This window comes from Mirounga angustirostris, unplaced genomic scaffold (genome assembly GCF_029215605.1).
Source record: "Mirounga angustirostris isolate CCGP_5_RB_7025 unplaced genomic scaffold, mMirAng1.0.hap1 SCAF_11, whole genome shotgun sequence".
NCBI classification, from domain to species: Eukaryota; Metazoa; Chordata; class Mammalia; order Carnivora; family Phocidae; genus Mirounga; species Mirounga angustirostris.
In genome coordinates this window covers 107,124,216-107,136,415 of record NW_026991719.1, presented here as the reverse complement: position 1 = coordinate 107,136,415, position 12,200 = coordinate 107,124,216, and the positions used below count along the sequence as shown (strand labels likewise).

The window sequence follows — 12,200 nt, the reverse complement described above, 5'->3', positions numbered from 1 at the left end:
ATTGTGAAGAGCTGAATGGAAAGAATGGATTACACAAAATAAATCCTTGCAGATACAAAACCCACACTAAAAAAAAAACCCTTGACCTTCATGCTTTGTTTTGTTGGGCTGTGAACTGTAGAATTTTGCTTGGAAAATGCTTGGATACATAGAAATAGCAAGACGGGGCTGGCAGATACAACAGGCTTTATGTATAAGATGAGCGAGTAGAAAGCATATTTTTTAGCAGAGGGAGAATCACCTCATTAAATAGGTTTTTAATGACTCTCCATGACAAATTTATCTCACTTTAGTTAATAATTTCCCAGATGAGCTTACTTTCTCTGCTGTCTTTCATACTTCCCTCGAAATGCTGCAGGATTGACTCTGGATCTCACCTCTCCAGCCAGAAATTGGAAGAAGGACTCACTGGTATCAAAAGACAAAAAACCTAGAAAGGATGGTTTATAGTCTGGCTGACTTTGTCAGCCAAATCATTCTGGTACCCATAAATATTATTGTAAATGTTTACCCCATCATTGTCAAATTAATTCTGAAACAGTTCTTTCAGTAAGCATGAACAGAGAATTTAGTAACTATAAACTGAATTAAACAACCCTTCTCTCAGGGACCTTGGTTCCGAGAATTCCAGAAAGTAAGAATTTAAAGTAAGTGGGACTTCCCCCCAACTGTCTTATTAGCAAAAATGACTGAAAATTGGGCATAGCTGAGTTGTCACAGCAAAAATAACAGAATTAAAGAACTCTGGATGGGACAGACAGATGGGTCTGAGTCTTTATCATTTAGGCATCATGATCACCAAATCATTGAATAAAATGATTTCCATGTGCTATGGAGCAGAGATGAGTGCCTTAGAGGCCACATGCTTTTGGCATTCGGGCCAAAGTCTGATGGGGACCGAAGGTCTATCTCTGGGACATGTTAGATTTCTAAGAGGTCTGTCCCAAGCAAACATCTTAATTCTTTAATTTAATTTTTAATTTAATTTAATTACTTTTGCAATTCTGCTCAGATCTTCCACCTCCTGCAACTCGAGAACGACCACCAGGGTGCAAAACAGTATTTGTGGGTGGCCTTCCTGAAAATGGGACAGAGCAGATCATTGTGGAAGTGTTCGAACAGTGTGGAGAGATCATTGCTATTCGGAAGAGCAAAAAGAACTTTTGTCACATTCGCTTTGCTGAGGAATACATGGTGGACAAAGCCCTTTATCTTTCTGGTAGGTGTTTAGTTATGAGCAGTGTGCCCACCAGGCACAGTGCAGAGATTGCGGGTCATTGTATTTGCATCTGTGGCAGATAAAGTTTTTGCTATCCCCTCTTGCCTTCAGAGATGGAAAATGAATGTTTGCACCCAGTTTCTTAAAGTTCTTTGGTAGTTCTCAGTTGTCTCTGTTGTCCAAAACTCCTTACTTGTCACATCTAAGGGCCTTGATTATCTGTCTTACCTCACAGCACCATCTCCCAGTTTTTCCTTCACATACCATGTCCTAACCACACTAAGCTAATTCTAGTTCTCAGAATGTGCCATGGTGCTTTATGCTTTTTCCTCTGACTATAATTACGTTTTCCATCCCACCTGCCATATATACATCCTCACACCTCAAACCTCCAGCTCAAGCATAACCTCTTCTAGAAAGCTTTCTCTGACTTCTCTCCCCACTGTGCCTCAGGCTGGTCTGGGCACCCCCTCCTTAGCACTTCCACAGTACCCAATGTTTCCTCCTAGCATGATACCTATAGCACCATGCTAGAACTGTCTCTTTCCACATCTGTCTCCCTGACCAGAGTATGAACTCCTTAAATGAAGGGACTGTGTCTTATTTAACTTTGATACCCAGTATCTAGGAGGAGGGGAGGTCAGATGCCTGTTGCAACAGGCCAGGGAAAACTTAATGAGCGTTAAAAACTTAATAAAGTTTTTTTATTTTAATTCCAGTTAGTTAACATATAGTGTTATATTAGTTTCAGGTGTGTACAATATAGTGATTCAACACTTCCATACATCACCCAGAGCTCATCCCAAGTGCACTCCTTAATCCCCATCACCTATTTCCTCCATCCCCCCACCCACCTCCCCTCTGGTAACCATCAGATTGTTCTCTATTGTTAAGTCTGTTTCTTGGTTTGTCTCTTTTTTCCCTTTTGCTCATTTGTTTTGTTTCTTAAATTCCACATAGGAGTGAAATCATATATGGTATTTGTCTTTCTCTGACTTATTTCACTTAGCATAATACTCTCTAACTCCATCCATGTCATTGCAAAAGGCAGGATTTCATTCTTTTTATGGCTGAATAATATTCCATTGTATGTATATATATACTACCTCTTCTTTATCCATTCATCTATCAATGGACACTGGGCTGCTTCCATAATTTGGCTGTTGAGATGTAGAATACTCTTATTACATTTTCTCTTCTTTTTTTTATTATGTTATGTTAATCACCATACATTACATCATTAGTTTTTGATGTAGTGTTCCATGATTCATTGTTTGCGTATAACACCCAGTGCTCCATGCAGTACGTGCCCTCTTTAATACCCATCACCAGGCTAACCCATCCCCCCACCCCCTCCCCTCTAGAACCTTCCGTTTGTTTCTCAGAGTCCATAGTCTCTCATGGTTCATCTCCCCCTCCGATTTTCCCCCCTTCATTCTTCCCTTCCTGCTATCTTCTTCTTCTTTTTTTTTTTTTTTAACATATAATGTATTATTTGTTTCAGAGGTACAGGTCTATGATTCAACAGTCTTGCACAATTCACAGCGCTCACCATAGCACATACCCTCCCCAATGTCTATCACCCAGACACCCCATCCCTCCCACCCCCCACGTTATTACATTTTCTAAGTGCTGTAAAATATACAGAAGATTTGATAGCACTTAGGAATGATAATAGAGCATTCCACAATAGACAGTTTTAATAAGAACTTAAAGGTCTTGAAAAACTCTGAACAGTTGTACATAAAAGATGACATGCTGCTCAGGAGGTATCCATCTAAACATCATTGAAATCGGCTCTCTGGCAGCAACTACATCCTGGAAACATTCTCAAGGCTGCCAGGAGAAGGGATTGCAATCATCAGTGATGAGAAAATAACTAAATTTTGCCCTTTAAATTTGAACCTGCTCCCCGAAAGCTCATAAGTGCTAGAAATGTCCTGAATTGGTTGGCTATTCTCCCACATTGTAAAAAAAAAAAAAAAAAAAGGTTAAAACAAACAAAAATCCTTTAGAAAAGGGGCTGGGAATGTAGAAATAACCATTTCTTTCTATTGGAGTTTGAGCATCTTAGGGAGCTGGCATTGTGCACGATGTACCAATCTCATAGCATCACAGTATCTGTCGTGTGTTTATACCAAGCTTTCATATCATCCTCTTGTTTGATCCTCTCCATGATACTGGAAGAATAGGCAAGATAATCATTAATAGCCATTTTTCTGATGGCTCAGATGATCAAATAAGATGACTGAGTGTGAAAGTGCATTGTAAACTGTAAAGAGCCCTAGCAAAATGTGCTTATGAAATGTATTCTTCCTATTTCTAAAAAGAATGTGTAGCGGTTTTAGTGTTAAGGGGCATTCTTTATAACAGCTTCGTTGAAGTATAATAATTGACATACAATGAAATTCACATATTTCAAAAATATAGTTTGGCACATACATGCATACATACAGCTGTGAAACCATCACTACACTCAAAATAATGGACATGTCCACCTCCCCCAAAAGCTTCCTTCATACTCCTTTTGTGATCCCTTCCTCCTACCCCTCCCTTCTTCTCTCCCCAGGCCACCACTGTTCCACTGTCTGTCAGATTAGTGTGCATTTTCTAGAGTTTCATATAAATGGAATCATATATTATGTATGCTCTTCCTTCCTTGGTATAGATTCAAATTTCCATTTGATATCATTTTCCCTGTGCTTGAATTTCCTTTAACAATTTTTATAGTGCAAGTCTGCTCCTGATTAATTCTCTCAGCATTTGTATGTATCAAAAAGAACTTATTCCACCTTTCTTTTTTGAAAGATACGTTCTCTGGATGTAGAATTCTGGGTGGACAGTGTTTTTTTGTTGTTGTTTTTTTTTGTTTTTCTCTCAGATGTTACTTCATTATCTTCTTGTTTGTATTGTTTCCAACAAGAAATATAATGTTATCTTTTTGTTTCTCTGCACATGTCTTAAGTCTATGGAAGCTTTTAAGATATTCTCTTTTTTATTACTGGTGTTGAGAAATTTGATTATTATATGCCTGGTATAATGTCCTTCATATTTCTTGTGCTTGAGTTTCACTGAAATTCTTAGATCTCTGAGTTTTCATTAAATTTAGACATTTTTCTGCCCTTATTTCTTCAAATATTTTTTTCTATTCCCTCCCCTCTCTCCAGTCAGGGCCCCAGTTAGGCTATAGTAGGCCCCTTGAAGTTGTCCCACATCTCATTGGTACTGTTCATTTTCTTTCAGTCCTTTCCCTCCATATTTCATTTTGAATGACTTATATTGCTGTGTCTTCTTAATCTTTTCTTCTGCAGTGTCTAATTTGCCATTGGTCCTATCAGTGAATTTTTTTCAACTCAGACATTGTACTTCAAATCTCTAGAAATTTGATTTTGGTTATTTTTTATGTCTTTTGTGTTACTAGTTAATATGGTTACATTTTCTCTAATTTCTTAAGCATATGAAATCCAATTATAATAGTTGTTTTTATGTCCTTGTATATTAATTATATTATCTATATCACTTCTGGGTCCATTTTGATTGGTTAATTTTTTAATCTTTCTTGTGATTTTCCTGCTTCTTTGAATATTGGATAATTTTTTTATTGGATACCAAACATTGTGAATTTTACCATGTTTGGTACCATATATTTTTCATTCCTGTAAATATTCTTGAACTTTGTTCTGGGATGCAGTTAAGTAACTTGGAAAAATTTTTATCCTTTTAGGTCTTGTTTTTTAAGCTTTGTTCAACAGAACCAGAGCAGGATTTAGTCCAGGGCTCACTTTTCTCCACTAACTAAGGCAAAACCCTTCCGACTACTCTACTCTATACTCTGTGAATTATTCTCTTTTTTTCTGCTCTGACTTATGGGGAAAGGAACTATTCCCAGCCCCATGTGAGCTCCAGGGATTGTTGCCTCTAATGCACAGGTAGTTTCTGCATACACACATACACAGACATCAATGTGCAGCTAAATAATAATGGAGGACCCTCTGCAGATCTCTGAAGTTCTTTCTCTGTGTAGCTTTCTTCTTTCCAGTACTCTGCCATATAAATTCTGTCTGCCATAGTCTCCCTGGATTCCTAGTTCATCTCTTCAACTCAGGGAGATCACCATGCTTTGACTGAGCTCCTCTCCCTGTTCTAAGGCCTGGAAACTCTCTCCATGTAATAAACTGGAGAAATCATATAGATCACTTCATTTGCTTCTTGTCTCTCAGTGATCTCTGTCTTCATTGACCAATGTCCAATGTCTTAAAAACGATTGTTTCATATATATTTTCCATATTTTTAGTTATTTAAGGCAGGAGTTGGTCTGCAAGCTTATGCTGAGAATGAAGTAAAATAAATGTGTGTGGAAGCAGCTAGCTCCACTTCTGAAACTTAAAAAGTTAATAAAAACTTAATAAATGTTTCTCACATTTTTGTTAAGAGATTTAACTTGGGTAGTACAGCTGGCACAAAAAGTGGAAGTATGGACTTCAATCCTGGTTTTATGAATCCTGGTCTTATACCACTAGATTACAAGCACACTACCTCTTTTTTTTAAGGATCTCAAATTATATATCACATGGCTCACATACCACTGCCTATCATATCCATTTTTTTTCCAGAAAGAAAAAAGGTTCAGGGTTGCCAAATACATCTAGGAAACAATTTGGGGACTTGAAATGTCAAGCTGATCCATTTAAAGTTTATTAAAATTCTATATAGTGGTATGACTGACACTCCTGAAGTTATCCAAAGACACCACAGTTTGAGGCTACTTTTCCCATTCTTTCCAACCCATGGTGCCATATAAGGCTCATTCTTAATACCATTACCCCTAGAGCCTCCCTCTGCCAGAGGTAGGGTGGCAGATGGAGGAATAGAACTCCTATGAAAAGATTGACCCAACCCATAGAATAGTAAACTGTGATCAGAAATGAAACTATAGTCCAAGTTTTTTGATGGTTCACCTCGCTAGTAGTGGGGAGAGAATTTAAGATTATGTGGTCACTTGAAACTGCTACAACCACATTGGAAGCACTGAACTTGGAAAAGTACTTAACAGTGGTTCACCCACTGAGCCACTCTTGTACTCCTCTCTCTCCCTCTTGTGCACTCAGGTTACCGCATTCGCCTGGGCTCTAGCACTGACAAGAAGGACACAGGCCGGCTCCATGTTGATTTTGCACAGGCTCGAGATGACCTGTATGAGTGGGAATGCAAACAGCGTATGCTCGCAAGGGAGGAGCGCCACCGCAGAAGGATGGAAGAAGAAAGATTGCGCCCACCATCCCCACCACCAGTGGTCCACTATTCAGATCACGAATGCAGTATTGTTGCTGAAAAACTAAAAGGTACAGAAAGCACTTGAGCTTTGTGATTAAAAGAACTCTTTTCTTTGGGGAAATTTAATAGATATATTTGTATTGTTGGCAGTTATCCTTTGAATTTCCCACTAACGGATTCTAAGCATTTCTTGTGTTGGAGTTTTGCAGATAGAGAGATGTACCTAGTAACTGAAGGACCAGAAAAATTTGTCCACACACCTGTGTCTCTACTCCTGCACTGCCTCAAGGAATAGTGTTTTTCTCTCCATACATAAGATGACTAGGATGAGATGCATTTTCCCCACTTTTCTACATCAGAGCATTTTAGCTGTGATTCATGACTTGGGACCTGTCAGGATCCCCTTTCATTGTGGATAACAAGTTAGTTTTGAAATCTAAATCAGAATGATAGTTGATGTCACTCTGGAAAACTCTGGTAAAAATTCCCTTTCCACAGATGAGAAAATGGGGGCCCAGAGAGTGGTCACAGTGTCCATTTTTAGATGGCTCAGAGACTTAGCTACCACCAACCAAAAGATGACTTCTTTAATCACTTAAAATGGCCAATTTATTTCATATGGTGACTATGGAGACTTCGAAACATTGCTAAATCAGACCATTCTCCCTTTAGTTTTTGTTCCTGTTCCCCCTGCTTGACTCTCAGAGCCATTATTCTAATTTAACTTTAATTGCCCTGCCTGGTCTCCTGTGTTAGTAGTTCAAATCCAGTCTTTTTCATTCTCCAATTATGGTTGATTTTATTGGATGAATGCTGGTGTCCTATTGATCTTGTCGATGATACCAACCCAGCTCTAATGGTATGAATTTTCTGTGCTTCTTGTGCTCCAGACTCAGCACGATGCTGCTAATTCCACTTTCCAAATAGGTCTCATTCACCAAACTTGTTTGCAACATATAACCTAACGGATTCACACATTTAAGAAATCCTTCATTTGGATTGATTTTGTCTTCCTGTAAGAGAAGAGAGACACAGAGTGGAGACACAGAAACAATGGTACATTTTGAAAAGCTGGAATGGCTGAAAGCATTGGTAAAACGTCATGTTTATAGGACACCAAACAAATCAGTTTAATTTTTTTTTTTAAAGAATGAATGTGCTGGTGTGTGGGCCTCATGCAAAAAATGAGCAGCAAACATAAAGATTGTATGCAAGTAATTAAATAAAAAGCTGTCCTAAAGGGGAGGATTACCTCTCATTATATGTCTGCACTGAAAAATGGCAAGAGGCAAGAAGTTCAAATCGCAGTGAGAGCTATTTCCACTGGACATAAGGGTTTCTGGCCAGACAGGGATGTGGAGCCCTAGAACAGGCCTTTAGTGGGATGCTAATGGATCTCTCTCTCTCAGGAGCCTCTAACAGAATATATAACTGCCTATCACAGGAAGCTGGACCAGAAGCTTTGGATAAGCTGTACTACTATTTTAACATCAGAGAATAACTCCTAACTAGCTGCAGAAATCTACTTGGAGGGTTCCTCAGGCAAGAGAATCAGGATGTGGAGAAATGTAGAAATAGAATGAATTACATCAAGATAGATTGTGACTGGGACTGAGTGAAAAGCCCAGGGCTGTGGACTGAATGCAGGAGTGATGCTATAAGAGGTCAAAAATATAAGTGCTGATGCCTAAAGAACTACCCGTGTAACTCTTTCTTAAGGCTCCTTCCAACACTATAATTTCATGGATCCAGGATAAAGTTACTATCAAATTCAAGTTAAATTCAAGACTCGGGTTTACTTTTCCTTATTAAAAAAACAGGTCTGTAGGGTTCTGCAGTTCTCTCATTGCTAATTCCTACATTACACACCTGCACACACATACAATCAGAGAGGTTAAGAAATTTGCAATATGTGGGGTGCCTGGGTGGCTCAGTTGGTTAAGCGGCTGCCTTCGGCTCAGGTCGTGATCCCAGGGTCCCGGGATCGAGCCCCCCATCGGGCTCCCCGCTCAGCGCAGAGCCTGCTTCTCCCTCTCCCTCTGCCTGCCTCTCTGCCTACTTGTTCTCTCTCTCTCTCTCTGTCAAATAAGTAAATAAAATCTTAAAAAAAAAAAAAAAAGAAATTCGCAATATGTGAAAACTCTGATCGGTAAACTTTTACTCTAATTAATAAACTCTGTATCAGTAAAGAAACTGTTTTTTAAAAAAGAAGAAACAATTCTTTCTTTTTTTTGTTTTGTTTTATTTTATTTTATTATGTTATGTTAGTCACCGTACAGTACATCATTAGTTTTGATGTAGTGTTCCACGATTCATTGTTGCATATAACATCCAGTACTCCATGCAATACGTGCCAATTCTCTTTCTGAAAATTCTTCATAGACTACAACCAGTCTGACTACATTTTGGGTCTTTCGTCCTTTCAGCCTGCCTGCCTGCTGCCTGTGTGTGCACGCATGGCTCTTCATCCTCTGCAGTTCATTTAACAACCACTTCCAACGAGCCATGGTGGGGTCTCCTTGCCAGCATGTTGGGTAGATAGAGACATGGTTACTTTTGATGATTTGAAAAATCCTCTTTTCAGATGATTCCAAATTCTCAGAAGCTGTACAGACCTTGCTCACCTGGATTGAACGAGGAGAGGTGAACCGTCGCAGCGCCAACAACTTCTACTCTATGATCCAGTCAGCCAACAGCCACGTTCGCCGCCTGGTGAACGAGAAAGCTGCCCATGAGAAAGACATGGAAGAAGCAAAGGAGAAATTCAAGCAGGCCCTTTCTGGAATTCTCATTCAATGTGAGTAGAAATCAGAGTTCTGTAGAAGGGTGAGAGGGCGCTTCACTTTGGCACCACGTTCTCTGCAAGGGAGCCAGGCCTACAAAACCAGTCTGTGTCGAGGGGCAAGGATCCCTTCTTCACTGCCTTGTGCTCTCTTTATATTGCCAAATGCATGAGCTCCAATTTAATGGGATACATGTGGGCACCTCCTATATTTATTTTTGCTGGTATATCTCCTTCAGCACCTTAGAAACACGAACAGCTAGACCACCATCCTGTGCTTTTACTTTTGCTTGTTTTCAAAGTAAGTTATAAGCAGCCTCAGACCTCGGTGGAAAGTTTGGTATTTCATTGCTAAAGTTAGAATACAGCATCAGCATTTATAAGCTTCTCTGCTTCAGATTTGCATCATTATCATATTAAGTTTTTTCAGGTACTACATTTTAGTGAAAGTGTAATTATGTTTCCCAGGGTAATTGAATAGAAGCCAAATTTGCTACTTCTACCTGTTGTTTCTTCAATTTTTTTTTCTGGATGTTGTAGACACTGGGCGGGATGGGAAGCCACCGAAATGGCCATTTTCTTTCCTTTTTTTTTATTATGTTCAGTTAGCCACTGTTAGCACATCATTAGTTTTTGATGTAGTGTTCAGTGATTCATTAGTTACGTATAACACCCAGTGCACATCACAACACGTGCCCTCCTTAATACCCATCACCCCAAAATGGCCATTTTCAAAAAGAAGTACTACTCCTAGCAGTTCTTTCTGACCACAGGTCCTGTCCCCATGCTTTAATAAAACCACCCTTTTGCACCAAAAAAAAAAAAGAAGAAGAAGAAAAAGAAGTACTACTCCAATCCTTTCCTAGGTCTCTTAAATGAGAGAGATCAGAAAAATTCTCAAGTGATGCTTGTAGTTCAACATATTATACAATTATACACTCATATATTTTGAGTAAGGAACTATATTCACCTTAAGAATAAGGATATAGTTTTATGATTTGGCTTTTAAACAATTAAGGCCCACTCTTCTCATATGTGACTTCCCACACTTGACTCATACATAATTAGGATTAAGGAAGAGTTCTTTCATTTTTCCATTTTTATTTTGAAAATATATATGGGCATAGAATCCAGGCAGAGAAAACACATGTTTTTAGGACTTCAAAACAAATAGGAAAAAAGAGCAGCAAGCATCATGGGACTATAAATCCTTAAATCATTCATAGGGTACAATCAGGGCTGTAAAGAAAAAAAAATAACACCTTTGGATTTTCTTACTGTGAATACCCACCCAGGAAGAGGCTCTTGTCCTTCTATTCCTCCCCCGTCTCTTCTATTCTTCTCGTGAACTGATTAGGTAAAAGCACCAGAATATTTGTACACATTTCTCCATTTGACATTTTTTAAGAGACTCTGGAAAATATGCTTTAGGACTGCACTTGCAAGTATTCTTCCATGAAACTTCTATTTCTGCAGTCAACGAGCCCATCTACATAGACTTAAAATAGATTCCATTCATCTTAGGTTCCAATTTGATGCTTCTGGTTAAATATACCTCAGAATAACAAAAGGATGGATTCTGTTGAAGTGAAGTATGCAAGCTCATTTTGGAAGGCTAGTTTATGAAAGAAGCCTGTGGTCAGAAGGAGCTGGTACAAGTTCGCCGCTCGCTGGGTCATTAGTACTAAATCACATTCACCACAACTCTTGCCTCACCTGCCTGGATGAATACAGACTGCCTATATTAAAACTGTAGTCACCATTTCACCCCAGACCTTCTGGAGTTCCCTTTATTTGTTCTCCATACTGATACCTCTGCCTTTGAGTCTTCTTTAAGATCGCAGTACCCCAACACGTGTAACCTTTATGGAGCACAACCATAGCCTAGTGGTGTCATACGAGAAGATACAACAAGCCTGATGCTTCTCTTATTTCTTTTCTCCTCTCTTTTGCCACCCGTGGATGATACTCCCACCTGATTTGACTGCTGATCTGATGCTGCAGTTGAGCAGATAGTAGCTGTGTACCATTCTGCCTCCAAACAGAAGGCATGGGACCATTTCACAAAAGCCCAGCGTAAAAACATCAGCGTTTGGTGCAAACAAGCTGAGGTTGGTAACTTTTTACTCTGGTAGCCCCTCAGGGTGACAGTTTCTTTCTTTAACAAGTTATTGATTTGGAGTTTAGTCAGAATTAAATAGTGCCAAGCTCCCATGGTCACAACAAGGCTCTAATGAAACACTAAGATGTGTTCTATTGCCTGTCACTGTGACCAGACCATGTGCTGCCAAAAGGGTAATAAATGTGCACATGTTGTCTTGAATGCATTCTGCTGGATGAAAACCTGAGTAGTGAAAATATAGCTGTGATAATTTGAAGTCTACTTCTCTAAGCTAGCTAGTCTTGAGTACAACAATAATTACTGACCCGTGTGTCTAGTGTTAGTAATATTAGGGCTGTCTTACATTTATTAGAGCATCTTGACAGTCGAGGCTGGTGTTACATTGGGGCATTGAAATTTCTGAGCCTCTTTGATCAAGTCCACTCAGCCATCTTTATAAGTGGCAGCTTTAAAGGTAACAGAAGACTCTGATTTCAGATTAAGGTTGACACCCAGCTCTGCTCTTGTGCTCAGGTGACTTTTAGCATAGAACATGTCTGAAGTGATTAGGTTGCTATCCTGAGTCCAAGATTTAAAACCAAGGTGGGAGGTTTATTTTCACGGATCTGCCTTTGGAATGGTGATACCTATACTTCAAGTTCTTCTGTTCCTATGGGCAGCTTCCTTACCCAGCCCCTGACACTTTTGATCTGTATATGCAGCAACTTTTTCAACTTTGTCTCTGAGTCCTCTTTGCTAGTGTGGTAGCAGGTTGGCATAGTCCTTACCGTTTATATAGCGTTTGTAAGGCATTTACATTTTAT

General features: G+C 39.2%; 1 protein-coding gene across 12 annotated transcripts in view; it reads left to right on the top strand.

The window, feature by feature from the left end:
* ENOX2 (ecto-NOX disulfide-thiol exchanger 2) overlaps positions 1-12,200 on the top strand; it is a 284,761-nt gene that overhangs the window by 238,407 nt on the left and 34,154 nt on the right. For 11 of the 12 annotated variants that reach the window (XM_064574570.1, XM_064574569.1, XM_064574576.1 and 8 more), the window contains 4 exons: positions 1,013-1,219; positions 6,328-6,561; positions 9,078-9,290; positions 11,280-11,386. In XM_064574570.1, the coding sequence (XP_064430640.1) occupies positions 1,013-1,219; positions 6,328-6,561; positions 9,078-9,290; positions 11,280-11,386 (761 nt within the window). The remainder of the gene's footprint in view (positions 1-1,012; positions 1,220-6,327; positions 6,562-9,077; positions 9,291-11,279; positions 11,387-12,200) is intronic. The other variant, XM_064574571.1, reaches the window with a different exon arrangement.